We start from the raw sequence: 27,927 nt of genomic DNA, 5'->3' as shown, positions 1-27,927 counted from the left end.
GCTCGGGGCAGTGGGTGGCCCCGCGGCCATGACGCAGGCGGCGGGCGGGAAGGAAGGAGGGAGTAAGAGAGGGAGGAGCCCGTGATGGCCGGTGCCGGCGCCGTCGCGCTGTCCCTCGCTGCGCTGCCGGCCGCCGCCACCGCCGCCCCTCCGCCGCTGTCAGCTGCCGACCACCGCGCCGCCGCCATGGCCGAGGAGGAGGCTCCTAGCGAAGGGTGAGTAGAGCGGCCGCGGGGTAACCCCTGTCCTCCCCGCGGCTGTCCAGGACGGCGGCGGGAAGCCTTTCGGGGCGCCCGGGCCGTGCCGTGCCGTGCCGTGCCGCCACGGGTGCTTCTCGCCCGTCTGCCCGCCGTGCTGACGGGCCGCGGGGCGGCGGCGACCGGGCCTTGCGGCGGGGGCTGGGTGGGCTCCCGCCTCCCTGAGCGTCCGCCGGGCTCCGCGCTCCGCTCCGGCCCTGCCGCGCTCCGGCACCGCCGCTCGGGCGCTCCGCGGAGTGTGGCACACCGCCTGCCATGTTTTCCTGCCGCACAGACCGCCTTCCTGCCATGGCTTCCCGCCTCCTGGCACGGGCAGGCTCCCGGCGGGGTTTGCCGCCGGTTCCCTGCAAGCCCCGTGTCCCCCCGCTGCTTCCCCTTCTGCACTGGAGCTCCGCCGTGGCTGGCCGGCTGTTGTCATTGCACACCTGCCTGCAGGTGTGTCCCTGCGCCTTTTCTGCCACTTTGCTTTGGAGTGTGTGCGCGCTCCGACTGACAGCCACCCTTGCCTTTGCGCCCTAGAGGTCACAGGGCTGTATACAGTGCTGGCCCATGCGCCTGTGTGCCTCTGCGGCTTTATGCGTGCAGACGGATACCCCATCTTCTCGTTCCATCCATGCTATATTTTCACTTTGACAGTACACTTGTCAGCCTCTCTGTGTCATCATTCTATACTTTATATAAGTAGGAGATGAGAGCACATCTATAAATTACAAGCATACACTGTTGGACTAACTTTTCCAGTTCTGTGTGTTATGCCTGCTGACTTTTTCTTTCCTTTCACTGTGCTAGGGCTTTCACATCTACTGAAATAACTCCTATGGCGTAAATTACCCTGACCCTGTTCTTAACATGTATCTCTAATACTTGTTTGTAACCACTTCCACCCTTGATATATGACTTTATTGTAGCTAATAATCATTCTTCTGCCTTCAACTACATAGTTCCTCACTATATCTTTTGTGTGTGTACGTTCAAATGGTTGTAGAGCAGTTACTAATCAATGGTCTGTTCTTCACATGTTTACTCAGGTACTTCTTCTTAGTGCATGCTTTATTTCTTGTTACGCTTAAACTTCCATTGCAGACCCCTTTTTATACCCTTTCATTGCCCCTAAATATGTTGTCTGCCCCTGTAGAATAATACAGTCATCTTATTTCTGAGTTGTTTACCAAATGTACTTAATATATTTGCTAGTCACTTATCTCACAGTTTGTTCCATCATATTTTATGACCCTAATCCAAACAGTGCTCTATCAGAAGATATCTAGCTCTGCTTTAGTCATACATATGCTTTATTCCTTCTGTCAGATGTGTAAATATGCTTTATGTATATTGTTTACATTCATTTTTCCTCTTTCTCTATGCTTTAAATATTAGGTGGTATGTCCCATTACTGATTGCCTAGTCCTCAAAAACTAATTTCTTGTCTATTCTTCTACATCTCCCTTCTTGCATAACTAAGTCTTGTGTTATTTTGAGAAATCAGACTTAAAATTCTTCAGCTATTTGCATGAAAATCATCCCATGCATTCATGACTTCTTAATTAAATATATTTCCATTTGCATGTTGACATGTTATGTGTCTGTTTTGTTATCTTTCAAAACTACCCCCATCCTCAATCTTGTTCTTTTTTTAGTCCTTTTTCCAACTTGGGATTTTGGTATTTCATCTTACATATTTTCCTGCTCTGTCAGCTCAATCTGACCAGATCTGGACTATCCATCTTTTCCAAATTCCCTGTTATGCCATTATCACCATATGTACATAGCATTCTTATTTCAAATGCAAACTCCAAAAGCTTCCCTTTCAAAGCACTATGTAATTTTGTCTACTCTGTAACTCTGCACTCTCCTCCTTTCCTCAAACTTGAAATAGCTTTCCAAAATTTTCACCTCCACACAACCTCTGCAACATTACTCACTTGCAACTACAAGTGAAGCCCTTCTTGGTTCTGTGTTCTTTCTGACCCCTTCAGTCTTAAATACAAGTAGTTTGTAAAGCTTCTTGTTGCTGGTTTACAGGTTTTCTAAGTACAAATCTTAAAATAGCTCTGGCTCAGCCTGTTTTGTTTGTGTGTTCATTCAGCGCATTAGCCTGAACTGCAGTAGCTGTCTGCTTTGATCACACAGAGTGCTGAGTGCGGCTGAGACGATGCCAAACACTCTCAACTTGAGTTGCCTTTCAGGATTGCAGGATCGTGACACTCGTTGATAGGGTTAGGCTGAATTTTCAAGAGGATTACTGCAAGTTTCTTGTGTGGTTTACACAGCTGGGTGGCTTTTAAGGGGTGTTGGTTTTCAGAACTTCTGAATAATTAGATGTTGATGTGGTATTTTTCAGAGTAAACCTCCCAATTTACTAAAGACTCTAAAAACAAAATATCATCATCCTGTTCCATGAATTCAAAAAGTTCATTTGTGTTGAAATGTTAGTGCTTTTATTGGTCAGTTTCTAGTAATAATTAAAATTAGTATTTGTTCATGTTTTGAAGTCAAGCAACGCTCAGTACCCAGGGGACGTTTATAAACAAGAGAAATATGTTATATGATTTTTCATTTAGAATTCTGTGGCAGTGATAGGAAGTTACAATATATTATCAAACCCCTAGATTAAATTACTACTGACAGGTGCACACAAAGAATAAACGCAAAGTTTATCTGCTATGAAAACAATAGTGTGACTCAACTTGTTATGCAACACACTTGCTTTGTTGCAATTTGGTAACAGTGCAAAGCATGGTGAAAACAGAATAATAGTGGTTCAGTTGCTTTCTGGAAGATCTCAGCTGAAAATTTATTCATGAAAACTATTCATGGCCCTGTCCTAACTTTGAATTAGAAGATTAACTAAACAAGTGTTTTAGTAGCCACAGTGCCAGCGATTGCTTGGTTAACATGTCACCTGCTAGTGATTTCCAAACCTGTTTACAGCCTTGGACCTCCTCTGTGTAGGTTTTAGATGGAGACTTCTGCTTTTGAGGCTGACAACTTGGTGAGAGCCTTTTGCCAGTATCGAATCACTTATTCACAGTGGATGCAGCAAGATGGCTTATGGCTTGTAATATAACTAGGATGAACAGCTACTAAATGTATGTATACATACAGAAAAAGGTTCCCAAACTGCAATACTGTTTGGTTTTTTTCTGCCTTTGAGATAAGTGGAATGGTTTTCTTTAAAACAAAACTTTAAGGCATCTGTAGTTACAAGCCCACATCAAATTGCTTGTAAGTGGCCTTTAGTCTCACAAAATAGTGGCTTGGAGTAAAAGTAAAGACATACACTAACACCAGTGTTCACAGTTATTTTTGTGTTATCCTTCAAGCTTGTTAGTATTACAGAACTCAATTTTGAAGTGAGCTGTTTGATTAATAAAAGCGGAATAGTTTATTAGGCTTGATAGAGCCTGTGTCTTCTCCTTGGTAGGATGGTTCACAGAGTTACAGCATGAATAGACGCTCAACTCAATTTTTGCCTGAATTTTTTGCTGGTTACATGATCTAGGTTTTAAAGCAAACTGAGTGGGTAGGCTGCTGAAAACAGGGTCCTGCTTACTTTTCTTCTTTCCTGTAGTGCAGGTGACTGAACACAGGTTTGGTGGCTACAATTTGCATTTTTAAAGAGTAAGATGTAAATGCAGTGTGGAAAGCAGATGTGGAAAAAGGTTAAAGGTAATTTCCTTCATCTTTTCTGATTTTGTCTTTTTGGCTGGCAGGGTTGTGTCAGTCACAGCTTCAGTACTTAAAGCCTTTTGTGTTACATGCGTGAGCTCATCAGAAGGTATTTGTATGAGCAGGTTTTCAGGCATTTATGGGATTATTTGTAATGTTTTCTGGTGCTTGTATGAATTTGGGGAGGGAAGGTCTGTGTTCATCAAGATGTCTCATTTCTCCTAATGCAGACTAAAGGGAGAGAGGGAAAGATGGCAGAACGTAGCAGGGGCTATCTTCTCATTCTGGTAGCAGAAGAAAGATGCTCATAACCTCACTTTCCAAGTATCAAACAAAGACACTTCTTCAGAAGCTGTCAAAGTAGAATTAGGGGGTGTCTTAGCCCCAGTGGAAATGGGGCTGAGCTAAGTGACAGTGAAGCTATAACTCTAGAGGGGCAACTAGCTGTGGGGCTGCTACAGTGCTGGTGACTATGGGTCATTGGAGAACACAATTTTTAGCCAGTATTGCATGTATTTGGGTATATTAAAAGTTGTTTTAGAGTCTGCTGGGGGATGATAGGCCCAGTCAGAGTTCTTCCTCTTTCAAAGGGACAGTGTTTGTGTGCTGAGGGTTCTCTGGCTGTTCTGAACTTCTGTGGGAGACTCTGAACAGCTCTCCCAGCTGACAAGCAGTTAAAATGTCTCTTCTTTTGTATAGTGGTTTATTAAGATTTCTTGCTGAGGAAATTTTGATGCTTGTGTTTCGTAACTTCTGAGTATTTACTTGTAATGCTGACATTCTTTTGGGATAGTTTTTTTTTTGTACATGGTGTGTATTGACAGCCAGGGAGAAGAGGGCATGAGAGGAAAGGTAAGTGTCTGCATTTATATTGGCTCAGAAAGATCCAGATGAGAAGCTGAGCAGCAGGAGAGAGGTCAGTGGAGAAGAGAGATCTATGAGTCAGTAAAGCTGTGTAAGGGAATGAGGTTGATCTGGAATAAGGTTAAGAGGGTAGAAGGAGGATTTTAAGTGGCAGCAAGAACACATGGTGACATGGTGAGGAATGGCAGAGAAGGAAGGTGATCTGAGTGTGTTGTACTAGAAATCACAAGATGATAGGAGACTATGGAAGGGGAAGACATGAGCATAAAAAAATGCATTCTCTAAAAGAAGATGTAAGAGTGCCTGTTGCCATTGAGAAAGTCTGCTCATATGTTGAAGTGAGGGAGAGAAGGGTGTGGCAAATGGCAGAATACAGAAATTGGGTGGGTTAGAGCTCTAACAGACCACTGTACAATTTTTTTTTCTTGGACGTATTTAGTAATTTGGTGTCATACTGACACCAAAAGCTTCTTAATTACATCTTTACTTTTCCATAAGGGGACTTTTGATGTTATGACTTTTTAGACCCATTTAACTTCTTAACTATTTTTAAGACTACTTGCACTTCCTTGACATCTAAAGCATTTGTGGTGTAAGCATGTAGAGAAAATAGTCTGTTGTCAAAGGGGTTGAGCACCTCTTAGGTTTTCCTAAATGGGAAATGGAAATGGGGATAATTAGTCCAAAATGTTGAATACCAGTTCTTGCATTTTGATGTAGGTAACTTTTTGTCACCTTAGGTGGCTATGATAAAGGAACACATCATAGAAGCTGCTCTAAAGAGTTGCAGTGAAACAACCCTCAGTGTGTATTGATACTTGTGTACAAGTGGCGTTTGTGTATAGCATGCTTGGAGCTGAGGGAAGTGATCATATGCTTTAGATAGTCTCATATCTGTGTTCTTATATGGGCCCTTATGGAAAAATGAAAACATTCACCTCCTAAAGTTGTGATCTAAATTGTGCACGATATACAATGGAATTTTACCAAAAGAGAAGCAGGGTAGAGTGGGGGTGGGCAGTGGTGCAGGTTAGTGAGGGCTGCCTGTTGCATGTGTGCTTTGCTCTTGTCCAATTTGATGGAATTTGGGAACAGGCTGAAATGTGGGCTGCTGGCATGGTAGGTATGAGAAGGCTGACAAGGATTAAGGAAGGTTGAAGTCATGCAATATCTGAAAGGCAGCAGGAGTACATCAGTTGATGTATAAATAAAATAAAAGTAGTACACAGTTGAATAACATCTAAGGGGCACAAAGAGGAAATTTTAATTTCCTTAATTTTAGTTATGTTTTTCTTCACAAATTCTTACTGCAATGTGTAGTGTGTTGTTTGTAAAAACATGTGAAATGTGTGGCATTGCCATGTTCTGTCTGACATGAGTTTACCGTGGAGGGGGCAGAGGTAGGACCTCTGTGGTACCTAATCCGTGGTCTCTGTCTCAAGGTTGAGGAGTTTTAGTGGAGCTGTGCAGCTTTCCCCTTGCTTCTCCTCTGCACATTTATTTCTGTATTCTGTTTTATTCCATACTTGGTATGTAGTTGCTAATATGTTTTTTCTTTGGATTTTTTTCTTTTTTTAGCTTTTAAATAAGAACGTGAATCTGAGTTGGGTGCTATCACAGCTTCTTTGTAAGCAGTATGACCACTGCAGGTTGCAGGCTTGGGTAACACTCCATGGGTAAATTCATTCTTGTGGTACTGAAAAAACACTTGCCCTGAAATGGACATCTTTGGGTATAGCTAGAAAGTGGGTGAAAGAAATTATAAAAGCATTGAAAAAAGGATACATATGGTTAAAAAAAAGATGACAGTGCTGAGAGACTCAAGAAAGGGGGAGGGGGCTGCAGTAGTGAAGTTGTACTGCAAGGTGTACCTGTGTCTGAGGCCTGACACGGGAGAGAGCAGAATTGTAGGTCCTCTCCACTTCCTGAATGATCAGGTTGCTCAAATGACTTAAAATAGTCACAGTAAACTTTAATATCCCTAAAATAGCCAGAAAATCTCATTGGGTATGGATTCACATTCATGAGGTCCATTTTCAAGTTAATTTTGATAAGTGATAGTTAATTTTGATACAAACAGTAATAAAACTTGCTTCCGAATTTTTATGTTGATTCTGATGTTGAATGTTCTGAACACAGAGTTCAAGATACAGTAAATACATGAGGAATGCATTGTTTTCACCTCTACCCCAATGCAGAGCAATATTCTGCAATAACCTATCATGGGTTTTGTGTTGGAATGGGGCTGATGTATGTTACACTTCCTAGAAATATTATGCAGAGGTTTTCAAAACATTCTGTTTTAACATTACTGAAGTATCCAAGAGTTTCACAACATCTAATTGCATGGAACATCTTGGCTCAAAACTCATCTAAACAGAACTTTATGGGCAGGGTTATAATGTCATCTGGGAAATAAAAATTGTTACCCTTTTCTAACCTGTTGACAATGTTTTCATCCATTTTTTTTGTCTCCGTGTTAAAATGGTAAACAGACATTTCTTAAAGCAAAGAGTTTTTTTCCCCCCATACTATATTCCTGGTACTTGCTCCTGGGTCTTGCCTCTTTAGTATGCACTTCAAGGTCTTTCCCTGAGGATTTGCAGTCTGCTCATGCAATGAAAGTGAAACATGTCATGTTTTTCTTCTGATTTTTGTCTGCAACTGCCAGAGTGTTTCGTCCTAGGAACATCTCATTCAAATTGTTGTGGTTGCTACATCTGACTTCTATTGTCCATGCAGAAGCTTTGTCCCTGGATATACAGCCTTCACAAAAACTGTTTCTGTGTATGCCTGAGTGATTCTGACTATATTCACTGTTCTCTGAAGACATAAGCATGAAAGAATGTGCTGCACTTCGGGGACAGGAATGAAGGACTTCAAGGACTCCTAAAATTGCTTATGCTCTTAAGGTTCTCATGAAATCATATCCTGAGCCTTGTTGCAGAAACATCCCTGCCTAGTTAAATGTGGACTTGATGTCATGATTGTATGTTACTGTCTGTCAGTGGCAGCTCTGACTTAAAAGCTTGGTGTCCTCCACCTTGACTCACAGTCTTTCTTTCTACCTTGATAGTTCATAGGTCTGATGGTTAACTTTCTGACTTTTCTGTAGCTAGGTTAAACCATAATTATCTGGTTGAAAATAATTTTCATGCCTTTTTCATGCCTGAATTTCACAGATCTGGCACAAAGAACAGCCACCAAGATGGACCTTGGATACAGTGATTACTAAAATATTGGGGGTTTTTGCCATGGTGGTGTTGCTGGTAACTGTTAACATAGAAGGATCGATTCTTGCCATAATCATTCATGTAAACAGCACCCAATATCCTCATATTGCAGGCTATTAAAGCAACGAAATGGGAAAGGAAAAGTTCATTATAACTCAGTTCTATCATGGATAGAAATGAGCTACTTTTAGTAAGCCTGCTACATTTTGACACAGAAAGTTCTATTTGATTGTGTCATCCTTGACTGTTCTTTTGCTTTTTATTGTTTCAGGTTATTACCCATAATAATTGACACTTTGCCATAAATTTGATATCCTGACCTCTTTACCAGTTATGAAAAAATGATGCTTCTTTTCATTCCTCCTTTTTTGCCCATTCTTAGTATTTCAATAACAAGTGAGAGAGCTCAATGAGTTGTCATAAGACACATGGTGTTTTTATGGGATGAGGTTTATGTAAGACCTTAGAAGAGTGAACTTTATGTTGCTTATATTTAGATTTCAACATATTGGCAGCTTAAATTCCTTTGCTAGCACAGTACTGCAAAAATACTTTATGCATAAACAAGCGGGTAGAATCTGAGCTGCCTTTCCAATAGTTTACCTTTGTTTTTTTCTATTACAGTGTAAGAGTCTCTTAAATTGGAGCTAGCTTGTAGCTGCATTATCAGCTGAAAGACCCTGAAAATCTCAATGCCATTCCTCTTGGATGCTTGGAAGAAAGAGTACCAAATTCTCTTCATTAATTTGTTTTTCTTTCTTTACTTCTAAATTGCTGAAATTAATTCTGAGAGTCAGGAGAAGAGTGGGTTAAGGTTTTTGAGAGATCAACTTCATTCTAAGCAGATTTAAGGGTAAAGGGTAAAACTTGAAGTAGTTTACCAGTGAGTTCACTCAGTGTTTCAGCTTTTTAAGTGTTTGAGCTTGCTCCCTAGCTAAAATCTTGTTAGTTTGCAATATTGTCTGCAAAAATTCATTCAAAATTATTAAATACATTTGTTTCCTGAGTCCAAGACAAACAGATGTGCAGCTCTGTTGCTTGTGCATTCAGTTACTTTCCCATAATCCTTCTTTTGCAAGTGACTGTCTATTTGTTGTGTAACCTGAGCATTGGCTTCCTTACTGATGTAATTTTTAAGTACAAATAATTCTTTGTGACAGGAAAATCTGTTCTCCACACTACCATCACTGCTGCATGGTTTTTGGTCTGTACTGGGAGTTTTGATTTCCATACTAACACCAAAATTCTTAGTGAAAAGCTGATTTTATAGTCAATATTTTAGAAAGGTTTTTGCGTGTCCTGTCTTGGTGGGTGAGAAATTTTTGACAGGTGATCATGTAGCAAATGGTATTATATTCGTTTACTGTGGTTTGGTGCAGTTCTGTTACCTTGTTGTAATCTGTTTGCAAACCCCAGGTTTTTTGGTTTGCTATTCTGCCACAGAGACTTTCCACAGGTCAGGACAGCTATATCTGCAGTGCTGGTGTATGTGGGGAGGTGCCTCCATTTAATGATTTCAAGCTTGCTACGTCTTGTAATCCGTGCATTCGTATAACTCCAATATAGGTAAATCATATGCTCAAAAAGTGAGAGAATGAGCTCCATTTCTGTACATTTATATCTCCTCGACAGAGTTATAAGCAACTTCTGCTGAGTATTTTTATGCGGTAGAGCTTCCATTTTTTAAATCCACATTACAAGCCAGAAATCAAATAGACTGTTCAGCTGTTTCAGTAAATACATCATTATTAGAATATATGTGCAGTATCTTAAGTTTTCACAAACTTTTTGTGAGTATGTCAAATTTGTAACTGGCTGCAGATCCATTATTGTATTGCATGGAGTCAATTCTCACCAAGCTGAATAGGGTTAATGGACCTGACAGAAAACTCCAAAATTGGTGGTACAACCAAATTGCCACATTTTTAATTTGGTTTGATCTGAGTAGTGGAGGTGAATGGATGGGACAGGTTCACTGTACCTCTGCTTCTATTTGATTCTCAGTTCTTTTGAAAGTTACCCTCAGGCAATTCAAGCGGCGCTGACAGTAAGATCTTGATTCAAATTAACATTCAAGCAGCTAAGGACAAGCAGTATTATCCTGACTACACATAACACAATGTTCATTCACTCAGTAAGTGTCAAAATATAGTAATAATTATTTATTGTTATCCTTTCTTATGCTTGCAACCAGGGTCTCAGAACACTTGCTCCAGCCAGCCAATGTGTTAGATCCTGCCTGGTGGCTTGGCCCCTGCATGTGGTGGTTGCAGCTCCACTTTGTCAGATGTTTGTGTGTGTATCCCTTTGTTTGCATTATTTATTACTGTATTTAATCATCAACATAGGCAACTGATAGTCCCCACTAATCTTCTAGTCTCGCACTAATCACCTTGACTTTCACTAAGGTCATTCAGTGGGTGTCTCCAGGGCTTTCCCTTACCTTCTGGTCTCCTTCCCTAGATGTGTTAAAAGACGTGTGGAAGTGTGTGTGGAGGTCTGTTGGTAAAGAGGGTGACTTCTTTGAATGCTTGGCAGGCCAGCAGCCCCCTCACCCCACCTGCTAGCCTCTGATTTTTCCAGCCTCTGTTACTCCAGACATTTTCAGACGGATGTGAAGAATGTAACTAACCCCAAACTGAAGACGCAAGGAATCACCCTCTGCAATGCTTTGCCCTACTGCTGGTTATTGATTTTCTTAGCATGCATGTGCATGCTGGTTATGTCACTACATGGCCACAAACGTACACAGGTTAAATTCCAATGTATAACACCTGTAAGTACATTTGGTAAAAAATTACAAACATTTGGGCTGCCAGTAGATTTATTTCCCGTTTTCTGAAATAGCAAGCAGCTGAGCCCAGTGGACCTCCTGACTCCTCAAAATACAAGATTCTGCTTTTGACTTTTTACAAAAAGACAGGTGGGAACAGAGTGTAAGGGAAGTGGTGGGTGATGAGAGCAGTGTGGGGTCTGCCTCTTTTGGCAGTGGGTAGCTCACTTATGAAGTGGAACTACTGCTGGAATCTTTAGTTTTCTTTCATAACTCATCTCCATTGCTGGTGTGCACGCTGTTTTGAAAGGTCCATTGCTTCATTTTTGACATTATGTAGCACTTACAGCTTTATATCACAGAAATAAAAATGACAGACCACGTAAGCAATGGATGTTCCTGTATGCATTTAGAAGACACATTTAGCACAGATGTACAAAATAAATGGTACAACTATATCAATCCAAAGTTATCAGAAAAAATATTCAAATAGATTAAATAAATGTTTGTTCTTCAAGTGTGGAAAATATCTAGCAATGTGGTAAATCTTTTCTGGAGGCAAACAAAGGATTAAGTCTTGACTATAGGTAACTAAATATTTTCTTCCTGAAATAGTATTTCTAGAAAATGCTAACATTTTTTGCTGAAAGCCTTCACTGCTTACTGTTTTAGTTCAGCAAGTGCAACAGGACAGAATTGCAAACATTGTTTTAATTTTAAAGCTTCAGCTTGCTGACTGTATTTGTCAAACTATATATGTATGCAATGCCTCTTATGAATTAAAATCTAAGTATTTGTGAACAGTTCTTGTAAGTAACAAAAGAAGGAGTGGGCAACTTTACCATTCTGATACATTTTCCTAAATAATTTTCTTAAGTATCCAGGTGCCTCCCTAGGACTAGGAAATACAGTTCTGGGACCATGATCTGTAGATGTCATTTCTATTTCATTATGGCCATATCCCTGCACTGTTTTCTTGTTGATGTGTTGCAGCTTTACATTTCTGTGAATAAATAAATAAGTTCTTTAAAGTATTTTCTTTGCTGATTTAGTGTTTTTTCTGAGAAGAAACAGTACCCAGAGTTTCAGCTTAGGGAAAGTATTGACTGGTTTTGTTTCTGACCCAAGAGGTAAGAACGAAAATGCCTAATTGAGCATGTAACTAGCAGAAAGCCTGACTCTGAAGAGTGGTGACCTAGCTGTTTAATATTTTACCAGAGTAATTCATAGCATTAGACACAATTTGTGTTATTGTTAAACTTGGATTTCACGGTTACTTGCAGGTGAAATTACTTTTGGCTTGTCCCAGATTTAACTTAAAGATTTTACTTTTAAATAAATGCATAGTTTAATGTGGAAGCAGAATACTTGGGTTCCCATTTTCCTATAAGGTGCTAAGTTCCTTCATTTCTTAGGCTGCATGAGCACATACCATGGGAGGACGTACAACCACCTGTTCCCAGCTCCTCAATTAAAATTATGATAACAATTTGCATGGTCCCTCCTTATAACAATTCCAGTGATGTGGTGGGTCAGGAAGATTATTTACAGAACAGCCAGATATCAGTGTAGAGGAGTAAATAATGCTGAATAGCAGTGGGCCTGAATGATTGGATGATTAATCTGTTCTGGTCAGATACAGTTTGGGGCTTTTTTCTTAAGTGTCCTCTCACAGGTTTCTATGAATCTGAAAAATGGTGCTTGCAGTTGCATTGTGCATTCCCAGAAAACTGCCTGTGTCATATCATAAACTTAAGGAGCTATGTAGCTGTAGTAGGTCAGTCCCTTGTGGAGAAGATGCTTTGTGTAAAGAACTTGTGGGGCTCGAGCTTTTATTTATTACTGATGTGTTGTGCACGCTGAAAAACTGGAAATTAGTAATCTAATGGTCTTTCAGCATTAGTTGTTGTATAACTAATATTCTCAGTGTTCAGTCTTGAAAATTGTGTAACTAACTGAAAAGCAGTTCAGTGTAGAAAAAGAGTGCTAGAGAAAGTTGATTTGGTGACTGACGTCCTCTTCCCTGTGAGGAATGGTCCTGTAGTGGAAGCTTTGCACTGGTAGTCTAAGCCACTTCAAAATCAGGTGAGAGATGGAAAAATAAGATTCTGTCTTAAAACCAAGGGTTAAATTAGCACCCAGGAAGAGCAGTACCAAATTGCAGCACTGGGCTAGGCAATGCTGCCAGCTGAGTCATTCCCCCTGCTCTCATGGTCAAGCTGGCAGTACCAAGATAGTAACTGACAGCTGGAAAAGCAGCTTCTGTCGAGGGAATTGCTGGTTTGTTTTCCTCTGGAACGTTCTTTCTAAGTTCATAATTAAGGTCCTAGGTTTTTGCTTGGTAAGATAAACCTGCTTATTTTTCACTTTTTAAGTTTAGAGTAATAATCAGTTCAGGTTAGGCAGGTGAAGGCAGAGCTTCCTGCTTTTTGTGGAAATAATAGGTTTGTGCAAGTTTATGTATATGCAGGCAGACTTCCAAAGGAACTTGAGAGGAGGCTGGAAACTCCAGTGATTGTTACATATCTTGTAAAGCTTGTTGGGTTGATGTTGAAGGTTCATGTCTCCAGATCAGTATGCTGTGATAGGAGGACACAGTGGAAAAACTGCTCACCCTTTGAAGAATGCCCCTGTTTGTGATGCCACTTTTTATAAAGTCAGGAAAAAATTAATTCCCTCCCACTGCAAAAATAGTGTTCTTCACAACGTGTGCTTAACGTGGGCTCTCTTACAAAGAGCAGCAAAAAAAGTCTTCAAAGAATTAGTGCCAAAAATTACCATGCTGCTCAAGATGTTTTTATTCTGTATTGCTGTTGTAGGTTCGGGTGGTTATTCAGCTGGCTTCCTGCCTGGTGTCCCACATCACTGCTACACCTTAAAGAGGCTGAGGACAAAATGCTAAAATGTAAGTCTTTGGTTTTTAGTAAGTTTCACAGCTATAACTAGATTTTTTTATAAATTAACATTAAATATAATGAGAGAAGTTTTTCAGTGTGTCTTTAACACTGTGATGAAATAAACAGGTTTAAAATTACATTTTTATTTTTCACTTATGTAGATATTTGATTAGAAGCTATCTCCTTTGAAAGGAGCCTCTATTTAAAACAGTGGTTTCAGTAGAGTGTACTTTATATTTTGTCACATGTGTCTAGCAACACAATTTTTTCCCCTTTGTTCTCCAGGTATTGCAAGTATATACAATAAACGATACGTGTATATATCTAATGGAAATAAAATATGGACTCTGACGTTCTCTCCAGACCTTTCAAATAAAACTCCACTTGTTCTGCTGCATGGGTTTGGAGGAGGTGTTGGACTGTGGGCTCTCAACTTTGAAGATCTCTGTGAGAACAGGACCGTTCATGCTTTCGACCTCTTGGGATTTGGACGTAGCAGTAGACCACACTTTGACACTGATGCTCGGGAAGCAGAAAATCAGTTTGTGGAATCCATAGAAGAATGGAGAAAAGAGTTGGGGCTAGAAAAAATGATTTTACTTGGACACAACCTAGGTGGATTCCTGGCTGCTGCTTACTCTTTAAAGTATCCATCAAGGTATGTGAAAATAAAGGAATAAAGGGATTCCTTTTCTGTATTTGATTATTGATTTTAATATAGGTTTTATTTCATCAAGCTCTTTATAGATAATCTTTATGTAGATGACTGTGATGATTTAAAGAAATTATATAGAATTCTAAAACCAAAGTATTAATTGTGTGGTTTGTTTCCAGGTGAAGGAAATAGGTAGATATGGTAAACATGATTTTCTGTGTACTTTTCTGTACCTCTTCAGTTTAGTACCCCCTTGCCATGTTATAAGGTGAAATAGCAGTGAATGTATTTATGGGTGGATGTTTTTGTCTCAAATATTGTTTTGTGAAGGGAAAATAGGCCTGTTTCTGCCAAACTTCCCACTCTTATGGATAACATTGAAGTTTCTGAATATAATTCCCCTAGGTAATTTATGCCTATATGCTAGCAGTCAGCCTGGTGCCAGCAGAATGATGTAAATATTATGTTAGTACTCTTTGATTTAAATTGTCTGTATGCCACTTCATATTTCTTTGTAAGACAACCCATCTGCGGCAGTTCTCTAATTATATTTCATAGGCATTTTCTGCACCATGTTTTGTCCAACAGTTAATACATTTTTTTCCCCTTAAAGTAGTAATTTGTTTATTTTATGTATCTGGTTATAAGTTCCTTTCTAGCTGACCTAGAATCTCACCAACTGAGGCAATTTTGTATCAAAAAATGTTGGGATACATTTAGTGGCCTCCTATGAAAAACTGAATATTAGCTTAACTCTCCACATCATATAGCAAAATCTTTATTTTACTAAGCATACCTTAGTAAAACATGTCAAGTTTTACTGTTTCTTTGTTTCTCACTTGGATACATTTGAAGTAATTTCATGCATTGTCTTTCCCTAAAACACTTTGCCTTTTTCTTTCTAAATGGACAATAATTAGCACAAGTGCCTGGAAACTATGTGTGAAAGTAGATGTGTTTCTAAGTCCAGAATTGCAATAAAGATATAAACCTATTATCCTTTTAAACCAACTTCTAGCTAACTGTAGTTGGCTTTTTGTAGGGATCACTTATAATTTCCTTACCTCTTTTTCCAAAGTATCTATAAATGGCACTGTCCTATCCCTTTCGGATTGGATATTGGTTTTGCCCACTGTTGACTTACATCAAAAGTGGTGCTTTATTTTGATGCCTCACTATGCTTAAGTTGGGGTTAATTAATTTGGAGATGTTTCAGTTTGTGTCTCACATTACTAATGTTTCTCTGAAATTAAACTAAGACCACCAAAATAACAAATTTACTGTTAGGGTCTTAAAAGAGCATTGAATCAAGTGATAAATATAGCACAGCTTTCAGCCAGGTTATCTAAAATTGCATTAGAGGCTTAAGGGATTCTGGATACATATTGTTAGGAAAGTAGATCTGTTTCTCCAAGCATAGATGATCCGTTAATTTGCTGCACTGTACCAGAGTCCATGGAAAATCCGAGGCTACTAATCCAAAAAGATTCCCATTTAGCATATTGCCAACTTGAAGTGGGCCATGATTTTCAAATAGTGCAATTTCTGGACATTTACTTTGGAAGTGATTCTCATGGTCAGCTTCCCATTATCCTGGGTTATGCTTTAGGCTTGTTTACCAAAAGGAGAAATGCCAAACAGGAAGGAAAGTATTAAGAAAGGAAACATGAAACAAAGGTTACTTTATTTTTATTAATTTGTTTGCCATATTATACTTAATGCCATAGTTTGCGCAGTGTGTGTGGCTGTCCTGAATGGCTCCTCATGGCTTGCTCTGCTGTGCCTCTGATCTCTCCTGCTTGGTTTGTACACTTAGATTCTACCTTGTCCTCTCTTACTGTTGCTGTTTGCTGCAAGGTGCAGCTATGCCCATAGCTGAGCTGAGCCAACAACCAAGAAACGTCTTTGTGATGTTAATCCTTTCCAACCCTTCATTCCAAGCACAGTTTTTTTGGTTTCCCAACTGATCATAACCTAGAAATAACTTTTGGGATCACTTCTAGCATCATTTTAGGCACTATGAATTTTACTGTGTTAATATATGATCTCATGGCTTCAACAGGGAAGGAAGTAATGAAGGAAAAAAGATAAAAAAGGTAAAAAGTTAAAGATAAAAATATAAAAACCATAGATGGCTTTAGGTTAGATAAGACTTCTAGGATCTGGTCCAGCTGTTTGCCCAGCACTTCCAAGTGCACCTCTAAACCCATGTCCTTAAGGACTGCATTCACACATCTAAATACCTCCAAAGATGGGTACTCAATCACTTCCTTGGGCATAGCATCATAAAATGGTATAGGTGGGAAGGGACCTAAAGGATTATCTGGTTCCAACCCCCCTGCCATGGGCAGGGACACATCCCACTAGACCAGATAGAACAAGACAGCCCACTCCAATTTCTTCCTTTCAGTGAAGAAATTTTTCCTAATATTCACTCTAAACCTCCTTGAGGCCATTTCCTCATGTCCTACTGCTTGCTATTTGGGACGAGAGACCAATCCCCACATTGCTAGAACCTCGTGGCAGGTAGTTGTAGAGAATGATAATGAGAAAGCTGAAATGGAAAATCATCTTAAAAGGGAAAACTATAGTTGAGCATTTCTTTTTCCCAGAAATCACCACAATCTAGGACATGTAAGAGTAGGTGGTATTATGGAATTAAATGGAAAAGGGACAATTAAAGGGAAAGGGACAATTCTAATCAACCAGGATGAATTACAATTTTGCTTGAGGGGGACCCACAGCACGAAGTGGTCAATAGTTGCATGTGCTGGAGACTCTTACAATGCTCTCTGTACTGAATTCCTTTGAGTAATAATTTTACAAATTGCCTCTCTGATGTTTTCTTTCATAATCTAAAATCAATCAATTTGGAAGTCTACTGCTAGTTTTACTCTGCCTTTTTCAGTTCAAATTTTACTTTGATGATTTTTCGGTTAAATTGTGTCTCTTCTTTGAACAGAGATCTTAGACTTCTAGAAACTTCACTTTAATGAAACAGATGCAATTATCCTCTTTTCTGTCAAATTAAACTGCCTCTGCAAATAATATTGACTGAGCATTTAGATTAGACTATTTTTAAAAACAGAAACAAGCCTATCCTTTCTCTCAAATGTTTGTGATGGTGGGTATCTGTAATATACTGAGTTTCTCTTTGTGACACATGCTTCCATGTTTCTGGTTCATACATATGATTAGGTGCAATTCACTCTCTAATTAGTAATTGAAATCAAAATGGTTGATGAATCAGAAACTAGGTAATAAGCCTCTGTGATAGAAGTGACTAAAGTAGGCTGTATGTATGTGTCTGTAAAACAGCACATTTTCGTCATGCTCAGGTAAAGAAAAGCTACTGTACTTTAAACTGCTGAACGTTTTTTGCCAACAGGGTCAAGCATCTTATCTTAGTGGAGCCATGGGGTTTTCCAGAGAGGCCTGACAATGCTGAACACGAAAGACCAATTCCAATCTGGATCAAAGCACTAGGAGCTATATTGAGTCCATTTAATCCATTAGCTGGACTAAGAATAGCAGGACCCTTTGGTGAGTTTTAGCTACTCTTACATACCATTTCTGTTTTGGTTAAACATAAGCATGGAGCAGCCAATACATAATGATAAGCTTTTTTGCAAGTCTGTATCACCCATGGAGGAAAGAGTTGGAGGAGAAAGTGGGAGAGGTTGAAGAAAGTTTGAACTCTTTTATGAAAGAAGGCAAACTCTTGCTATTAGAAGTACTAGTACAATAGTCTACAGCAAGCTACACTATATGATCTGTACAGGCTTCAGTTATAGTGAGTTGCATTATGCAAGGTTATGCAGGTGTCTGTTGGGGAACCCTGACAAAGAGGCGTGAGTATGAAAGGTTTTTTTTTCTGGTTGCTGTTGGTCACAATCCATTTAGCTTCCCTTCTAATTCCAGTTTGATGAGCAAATGGGATTTCCAAATTCTTTTAACATTAGAAGGCCATCTGTCATAAATGCAAAAGTCTTTGGCCTGAGTTTAGATTAACCTGGGTTCTTTCCATTAGTCATTTTCTTACTACTCTAGGAAATCTGGTGAGCCGCATTGATGTCCTGCATTATGGTGGTAGTTCATATTTCCATTTCTTCAACAGCACTAATGGAATGGTAGATAAACTCTCTATACCCTAATATTAGGGCTAGGTAGGGCTGACCAAAATTATTTTGGTTCATCTGGGGAATGGGGAGACGAGTGTAATAAAATCTGAAAGTCATTATAGCTATTCCTTCTAGAGAAGAAAGAGGTTATCTATCTGTTACTCTCTGAGCTACTGAATTATCTTTTGGAGAGGCTTGGAAAAATATATCCTTCAGACCCCTTACAAATATAATTAACTAACCTCTTCATCATTTTTGGTATTTAGTCTGAAGATAAACTTATGAGATTTCTAGGCATTGTTTACATTTAAACCACATCTGTTTCCTAAATCTATTTCAATATGTTGCATATGCTGATTTGTTTGTTTCTTTTCAATAGTGTGACAAATGTAGTTTTTCAGACAAGCAACATGTTTTGTACAAACAGATTTTTTTTTAAAGTAAAATGCTAATTTGGCTAACAAAACAACCTGGAAAATATTGAGTGACATGCACTGATTTAATGTGTTCTATCCAATAACAAGAGCATGCGTAAATCAATCCACATGGGCAAATTCAAAGCTGAAATTGTCTTCCTTAGCAATACGTGAAGCCAAGCCGTGCTGCAGAAGCAGACTCTGTCCTGGCAAGGTGTCCCCACACTTAGCTTCACTTATAGGCTGCTGTGGAGGGCAGTGCCTTTAAAAATTTTTCTATCTGTTTCTCACTGCACTGGTAAAAAAGTTTTCCATCACCAACTTAAGTTCTTGACAGGTGAAACCTAGTTCTTGGGGAAGGGTGGGTCTAAACACTGTGCTGCAAGTAGACATCAGACCTAGCCTGATGAAGGCACTGATCTGAACCCAGGTTTCATTCCACATGCAGATGTGTGTAAGCTGATGGGCAGATGTTGAGCTGTTTGAATTTCACTCTAAAGCCAGTTGTTCATATTCAAAGATATGAGTTCAAATGTGAGCCAAGTTCAGTGGGATATCACAGTAGTATCACGTGGATATTTAATCAGACCCACAGGCGAATACTTAAAACTGGAATCCAGAGATTTTTTTTTCCTTTTTCCAGGTAGTTAATTTGCATGTTTTCCTTCGCTTAACTGGAACAGTGACCCAGGAATTTCACAATTTGGTGGGAGTTTGGTGCTTAGGTTGGATTTCTGAATTTCATTCCTAGAGCTGGATGCCTGAAAATTCCTCATGGCAACAGAAATGTCAGTGTGACTACACCCTTTTTGTGGAAATCTGTGTCTTCAGTGTTAGAATTTCTTACAGTATTTTCATAGGCACTGTGGAAAACATCAGCCAGACAATTCATAATTTCTTCAATAAATACTACATCAATGGCTTACAGTCTGGTTTCATTCCAAAATTTGATCCAATGTGCCTTGAATCCTTGTTTTATTCTCCCCTGTAAATTCCCAGAGGAAAAATGTTTTGGAATTGGATCCACAGACAAAGCACCTCTTATCAAAACAGAAAGGGAATTCTAAAATTTGGTAACACTTCTTGCCACAACCTCTCTGCTGATAGCAAGGCAAGGCACAGAATTAGTCTCTTTTTTCTTAAGTACTCTTATTCCAAGCCAGCTGAGTTCACTTGCAGTCAAAAAACCCAAACACACAGAAAAAGAAGTCCAGCAATTGTACTCTATGTAGGGAAAATAGAGCAACGCCAGTTGGTAGATTTTTACAAAATCTTCATTGCTTTGGGAATTAAATCACTGTTTCATAAGGGAATTATTTTCTCTTGCACTGTATTAGTTTTCTAAATCTGTTTAAAACATGCGTAAGGGCGTGTTGCAATAATCTCCAGGTTACAAAAGCATAGATCACTGTGACAAGGTCTACATAAATAATACCAGGCCTTTGCCCAGGACTGGGTGGGAAGAAGTGACATCATCATAATTGCATAGATTAACAACACTATTAAGTTCCTGCAGTCTAGAAAAGGGGAAACATAACCATGAGTAGTCACACTTAGTTCAACGTCCACGTGGAGACCAGTGACGAGTATCACTCTTCACAGGTCACTGTTGGGATTGGCTGTTAGGCATCTTTGTCAGTGACATGGGCAGGAGGAGTGAGTGTGCCCACAGCAAGTGATGGCACCGAGCTGTGTGGACAGCAAGCTGTAGGGGAGGAATGCCAACCAGAGGGACGTGGACAGGCTTGAGAAGTGGGTCCTTGCCAACCTCATCAAGTTCGGCAAGGCCACGTGCAAGGTTCTGGGTCAGGGCAGTCCTGACCACTTCTGAACAGAGAATAGATTGAGAGCAGCCCTGAGGAGAAAGACATGGGGTGTTGGTTGATGAGAAGCCCAAAATGACCCAGCAATGTGTACTTGCAGCCCAGAAAGCCAGCTACATCCTGGGCTGCATTAAAAGCAGTGTGGCCAGCAGATTGAGGGAGGTGATTCTCCCCCTTTGCTCTCATAAGACCCTATGTGGAATACTGCATCCAGCTCTGGTGCCCCAGTATAAGAATGTTGGAGGCATTCCCCTTGGAGATACTCAAGAGGAGGGATATGAAGATAATCAGAGGGCTGGAGCGCCTCTCCTATGAAGACAAGCTGAAAGAGTTTGAATTCAGAAGAGAAGAAGCCTTGGGGGACACTGTGTAGGAGCCTTCCAGTACCTACAGGGGGCCTAGAAGAGAGCTGGAAAGCAACTTTTTACAAGGGTTTGTAGTGATGGGACAGGGGTAGTGACTTCAAATGGAAAAGTTTAGATCAGATATTAGGGATGACTAATACTCTTAAACTAAGATTAGCCTTGTGGCGAGGCTCTTGTCCCAAAGATCCATCTGGTCAATGTATAAGAGGCTTCTTCCCTAGAGAAATTATTCAGAAAAGACTCTTAAATTTAGAAGGCCTGAACTGGCCCCTGAAAACACCCATTTCTCTACTGGCTTGTTAGGAGAGCATAAGGACAATGGTTTTCAGCATTAAGTCTTTTCATTTATACCAGTAATTGTGTCTTATGTTAAGATTTCTATACGCATTTTTCATCATAGGCCTCTGTTCTTTCAATCACACACTAGTTAGATGAACTAGCTTCAGAAGCAGACTGTTCTGTAAGAGGAGAAGACAGACTTAAGCAAGAAAACACCCCAGCTTTTTCAACAGTGCCTTCTGGTCCTGAAAAGTGTACTGCATTTAACCTACCCAGTGCTGACAGAGCAAGGAGAATATACTGGTATCGCGTGAGACTAAACTGGTGACAAAAAGTCTTGGCCCTTTGGCTGGTCCCCATTGTAGGTTTCTTCTATTGCTGTGGTGGCCCTATTTGGTGAGGGGGGCAGCATAAAATTCTTTACAGTATTATATTTAATTTCTGTTAAGTGTAATTCCGTTATGTTTCCCTAAGACATGCAAGTGGTAAAACCAAATACAGGTTTAGAAGCCACAAGTTTCAAGGGGATGTATTCTCGGGGCTCTAATGAAAAGCATTAGGCAATCTGATAAAGTAATTTATACACATTCCCCCTCTAATAGCGTTTCCTGTTTTAACAGGATTAAGCCTTGTTCAACGTTTAAGACCAGATTTCAAGCGAAAATATTCATCAATGTTTGATGATAACACTGTTGCTGAATATATCTATCACTGCAATGTACAGTCACCCAGGTGAGTATGAATTTCCCAGTGTATGTTTTGAAGTCTGTTGTTCATTTACTGAATTCCTGCTACTCCCTCCAATGGCCATGGCAGCAGTGTGCATGCTATTTTTTTTTTTTTATGGTGGCATTTATTAGATTGAAGAAAAAAGGTACCATTGCACTTTTCCTGAATTCCAGATACTGATAAATGTAAAAAGTATACTAATTCTATATTTATTCTCAATTTGTGTTAATTCTGTGAGAGTTTGGGCATTTCATTTAGTTAAATAATTGTTAGAGAATTTTAATGTGTGAAGAATTTCCTTAAAAAATAAGGCATTTCACTCTTTTAAGTGCTATCGCTCAGTCATGCAAAAACATGGGCTCTTCCTGTTGAAAATTGTATGTAAACCTTGCAACTTAATTTTCTTAATTGTAAAAAACCAACCTCATGTACTCTGTGCTACCAAAAGGCACAGATACTCCATTTCAGATAAAAAGCAGGTCCAATGGCAACTGAAATTGTTTTTACCCTTTTGAATGCCTTGAAGCGGTGAAACAGCTTTCAAGAACATGACGATTCCTTATGGATGGGCGAAAAGGCCAATGCTGCAACGGATTTCACAAATGGATCAAGACATTCCTATCACGGTGGTCTATGGAGCACGTTCATGTATAGATGGCAATTCTGGCAGCACTATCCAGTCTCTGAGACCAAATTCCTATGTGAAGACAATAGTAAGTTTGACTTCTAAAGCAGTTGTTGGTTTTTTGTGCGGATTTAAGTCATATCTATGTGGCCAGGTTGGATGGGGCCCTGAGCATACCTGGTCTGTGCATAGGTGTCTCTGCCCATGGCAAGAGGGTTGGGACTAGATGAGCTTTAAGGTTCCTTCCAACCCAAACTATTCTATGACTCTGTTTTTTCATACCAGCTGTGGAAATGGTGTCACTTTTGATCTAGAGCCTGGGGTAATAAATTCTGTTTTCTGTAACAGAGAGAAAGAAAACAAATATTACATCAGAGGAAACCTAGACAAAAGTGTTGAGTCCCCAGGCTAAGAACAAAACTTACTGTAGCACTAGAAGCCAAACTAGATTCGTGAGCAAGGTGGTGCTCTGTTTTGTTCTACTGCATGCTAATAGAAGTAGGTATTGTGGTCACCGTGTTTCAAATCACACCAGTCCTACTGTTTCCGTATATATATATATATAAGATAGTAGGGAGGCTCTCACAAACTCTCTTCATCTGTCTATGTAATGCATTTTTTCCTCTGATAAGAGAGTAGTTTGTACCTGGTGCTTAGGATCTTGTGAGCATCTTTCTTTAAGTCATTAAAAAAATACTTAGTGTTGTCTTACTACCTAAGACATTTTTGTTTTGAGGTATGATATTGCCATTTAAAAAGTGCATACTTACAACTTGATGTGATTGTGCACACTGCATTTTTTGTTGTTGATTTCTCTAAAAACAAATTAATTTAAAAGTATTCCTCACATATTTTCACATCAGTCAGCTGTGATAATTGAATATGCATACATGTTAAAATGCTGTGAGGTGATAAAATGTTTGAACACACCAGCTGTGATGTTACTGATGTCTTGAACTATCCAGACAGAAGTGTACAATATATAATGTTGATCGTATACTATAACAAGTCACCCACATGAAATTTTATAACTTGATATAGCTGAATTTAGAGCTGAAACTCAGAGAAAAGACATTGTTATCCAACTGTTTTAGGTGTGTTAAAGAGCACAGATACATTTAATAAATATTGACATCCAGACTGAAATTGTCACTTAACTGCTTAACCAGAGAGAGGGAGTTGTAACAGAAAGTCACTGTTAAAAATTGTACCATATATTGCTGGGATAAGCGTATACCATACAAGGAGATTTTTTTTCCACTCTGGTCAGGGACTTTTTAGAAGACTTTTCCACCATTTGTGGAAAATGGTATTGTATTCCAGGTTAAAATTTTGCCAAGCCACATACAGGTTCTAAAAGGTAAATTGGAGTGGTAAAATTGCAGGCATGCTCAAAAACCCATAGGAGGGCAAGGGCTCTAATGAGACTGAGATGTGGACCGGCAGTGCCATGCTTGGTAAAATTCAGAGAGATTCTGTAGTTTTGTTACATGCATTTATTCATAAGTAATTTTTACTTTGAGTTTCTGGGAGTTTTTAACACAGTAACAGCAATACTTGTAGGAGATTTGGTTAGAGACTTAAGGGAGGATGTTTTCAGGAGGGGAGGGGAAAATAGTTTTTTTTTAAAGATTAGTCTTGGATTGACTGTAAAATAGAAAACAGGTCAAGTACCTTTGCTGTATACTGTGTTGACAATTTACTTTGTAGCATTTTTACAGAGAATAACAAATTCTAGAAATAGGCTATTTTGAGTGGAGAGTGAAGGGAATCAAGATGCATCAGAAATTTGATATGCAAGGATATGATTTGATATCTGCTAAATTTGATGTGCAGTGACTTGTTCACGCTTCAGTGGTGGGGTTTTTTTCAACAAGGTGAGCAGCTGAATAAGCAATAGTTTTGCTTTCTTTTCCTGTGTAGGAAAGTTTCTTTACAAGGAAAGAATATTTTGGTATTTCTTATGTTTAAAGTGTTTTTTAGGTTGTATGATGCCAACTCTTAGGTAATATGTAAAAGCCAGGTTCTTCACCTGTCCCAATATTTATTTGTTTATTACATTTTTGTGATATTGACATGCTTCTTCACCTTTATGTTGCAGGCTATCCTCGGTGCAGGTCATTACGTGTACGCTGATCAACCTGAAGACTTCAACGAGAAAGTGAAAGACATCTGTGACTCTGTGGACTGAATGTCCTCTGTTCTTTAGAAAGTCATACCGTAGATAGCATTTAATAGCAATACTCTCTAGGAAATCACTAAAGAATGCAGAGCTAATGGAACAGGCTCTGTTTGCACACTGTTTCTTCTAAGAAGTCATTTGCACACTTAAACCACTGAGTGCCTATTTTTGGGGGGAATGAAGAGGTTTGAAGCTAACTTTGTATAGCTTTTTTTTTTTTTTTAATTGTCCTGTCAGGTACAAAATTATATGTAACTTTTGAAACTGGAATTTTCTTCAAAATTTAATTGAACTTTGCACATTTTGAACTCTAAAAATGCTGAATTCTCCAACATGGAGAACTGTATCAATAGAGATACACTGTACAAAATTTAATTTGGTTTCTTTATGAACATTCGTACTTTTTAGCTGATGTTTCATAGCCAGAATATGAAACTGCATGTGTATTTTATTTTTGGAACCCAGAACTCCATATACAATATTTTAAGAGGGTTTGTTTTTTAATTGGAGTGGTAACAGCTTATGAAACTGATTTTGGGAAAGGGATGGGGCCAAAATAATGAGCAATGTCTGTCATTGAAATATGTTTGTTAGTTTATAAGAAATTGAGACTCAATATTGGGAAATCCATCTTCTGTTGGATTTTATTTCCATTTATTTCAAGGCATCCTTTTCCATCTGTGCAACTTTTACGGAAGACTCAGTTTGTAAGAGTCAATGATGTCACCAGCACTCACGCTTCCATAAATATTTTGATGTGCAGATTTCTGTGATTTAAAATACAGAAGATGGCTTGTTAGTTACTCCACCTATTTTTAACACTTTACTGCAAGATTTGTTGCTAGTCTAAATCTAACAGTTGTGGGTAAGCTGATAAGATTTAGATTAGGCCTAGGAGATATCCACCTGGATAGTGAGCCTATTTCCCTTTTTCTTTCAGTAGAAAGCCTAGTCCATATTTTAGTGAATTCGAGCTGAAGGAGAGGCAGAGGCAAAATATTGATGTTCTCTAATTGGGAACTACAAAAGCTTAATGTATTTTATTTAACATACAGCCTCCTTATAGGAAGGGTTATTATTGGAATGAACAATACCGTTGTAATAAATTACAATTACATGTTTTGGAGATTCTCTATATATTTTAATTGAGTATTTCAATATCAGAGATAGTCCAGTTTCTGCTACTTTTTGCATTATAGTTCGATGTTAGTACTTCACATGCCTAGTAAATTATATTAAGAAAAATACTTTGTCACTTTAAAGCCAAATAACGTGGTGGTTTGTTTTTTAACAAGTTTACGTAAAACTATTGATCTGTTTTTGAATATTCAATTGACTACTGAAGATACTTTTATACAGAGAATTTGAATTAATGATAGCACCATCTTAAAGCTTGAATTATGTGCATTTTTTTCTCAAATTAAGGAATCATTGCACATATTTATGATGTGGAAGGCAAAGATACCTAAAGTATTCAGGAAATAATGTGATTATGCTCCCCTGTAGAACATAGTCTCTCTTACTGAAGGAGATATTTATCTATATGGTGCTATGTAAACATCAAACAGTTTTTGTGACTGCCGTGACTGGTAGTACTTCATATCTAGCAAGATAAATATTTTAATTAAAAATAAGTATTGAATTAAATTACTTTTTCCGTTAGCAGATGCTAGAACTGTAAAACAAAAATTTGGGTTATTTGCTAAAATCTTGAAAATGGAAAATCAGAATTATCAATTCAGTTTTTTAATTTAAGCTATAAATTATCAGTCATGCCACCATTTAGGTGGATGCCTTCAGCATGTTGGTTATTTTTCACCCTTTTCAGTGTCTTATTTTGTATTTATCAACTTAAACAGCTGTTTTAGTTGTGCATAAAAACCTAATGCAAAAATAAATTTTGACTCTCCTATAAATAATAAAAGGTGAAACAAATTATTGGGATTTTGTGATAGCACTTACTGATGGGAATTGTAGATTCCACATCAAAAGTTGGAAGTAGGGATAAAACTTGCACACTGGATGTGAATATTGTTTTAAATGTACCTTGCTTTTTCAGCTTATTGTACTAATAAGACTTATTGCTTATGTTTTGCACAATAAAAAAATTCTTAAATGTTATATTTTATTAATGTTAAGACATTATATTGCTTTTTTAAAAAATTATGTGCAATCAAACCCTGGAAATCAAGAGTTATTACTAGGTTGAGGTAAATTATCCAAAATACGGTAAAAATACATTAATGGTTATTCTCAAATGTCTCAATGTTCTTAGGTTCCCTTGTATTTAACTGAAGCTGGCAAGCATTTGTCAACAAGTAGCTGCAAGTTGAGAATGTTGTTTGTATGTATAAGGAAAAGGATTCCATGTTATCTTCCATGAAGTATTAGATGCTACTGTGAAGATCAAGATGGAATTCTGAATGTCTTGCTGTGTGCAACATAATCTAATAAAATACTTTAATAAATGTCATAGGAGGTGCTGAACAGAAAATGAATGGCTGAAAAGACTTGGGAGCTAGACCTTTTGTGAGTAATTACTGCCTGGAAATAATCTCCGTTTCTCCAGAAGTTCTGTTTCAGTGCAGTGACCAGTTGTTTAAATGTACTGTGGTGAGCACTGAATGCTGATGATGCTATTTTTATTACAGCACTATAAAATAAGAATAATAGACGTAAAGGCACCCAAAGATCTATCCATTCTAACATCAAAATGAAGACAGCTGTGTACCAGAGGCTAGAATATAACAAAAATAATCCAAAATATTAATAAAAATTCGAGATAAACTGCCTAAATCTCCAGGACACACTCTTCCTGAAGTTGTTGTGATAATATTTATTTAAAGTAACTTAGTAATATTTTGTTTGGCATGGCTGAATTCATCTTGTTACTTATTGAACCCTGCCAGATTAGATTTTAGTTTTGAAAAACTGATTTTCAGAGAACTTGTTGATAAGACTCTATAATAAAATATTCTCAACCATCACAAGGAAGCCCCTGTTTGTATCTGATTGTGAAATAAAAGTGGAAAATGTGAA

The 27,927-nt window shown here is 38.6% G+C and overlaps 1 protein-coding gene across 2 annotated transcripts; it reads left to right on the top strand.

Moving 5' to 3' along the window:
* The first annotated feature begins 32 nt into the window (after positions 1-32).
* On the top strand, positions 33-27,927 carry ABHD5 (abhydrolase domain containing 5, lysophosphatidic acid acyltransferase). Of its 2 annotated transcripts, none has more exons than XM_030265028.4 (7): positions 33-215; positions 13,616-13,701; positions 13,979-14,351; positions 17,737-17,891; positions 21,973-22,084; positions 22,608-22,794; positions 24,808-27,927. In XM_030265028.4, the coding sequence occupies exons 1-7, from the start codon at positions 85-87 to the stop codon at positions 24,895-24,897; spliced, it is 1,134 nt and encodes a 377-aa protein (XP_030120888.4). In that variant the 5' UTR covers positions 33-84; the 3' UTR covers positions 24,898-27,927. The 2 variants fall into 2 exon arrangements, with proteins under 2 accessions (XP_030120888.4, XP_072781859.1); XM_072925758.1 differs by lacking the exon at positions 33-215 and adding an exon at positions 3,849-3,926.

This window comes from Taeniopygia guttata, chromosome 2 (assembly GCF_048771995.1).
Source record: "Taeniopygia guttata chromosome 2, bTaeGut7.mat, whole genome shotgun sequence".
Classification (NCBI taxonomy): Eukaryota; Metazoa; Chordata; class Aves; order Passeriformes; family Estrildidae; genus Taeniopygia; species Taeniopygia guttata.
Note: the sequence above shows the minus strand (reverse complement) of the source record. Positions and strands in the feature narration are given on the sequence as shown.

Bases quoted from the DNA above. Each gene is read 5' to 3' on its own strand.
- ABHD5 (XM_030265028.4), top strand. From the start codon at position 85: ATGGCCGGTGCCGGCGCCGTCGCGCTGTCCCTCGCTGCGCTGCCGGCC. The intron at 14,352-17,736 runs GTATGTGAAAAT...TTTTGCCAACAG, and splicing joins TCTTTAAAGTATCCATCAAG to GGTCAAGCATCTTATCTTAG. The intron at 17,892-21,972 runs GTGAGTTTTAGC...CTGTTTTAACAG, and splicing joins AAGAATAGCAGGACCCTTTG to GATTAAGCCTTGTTCAACGT.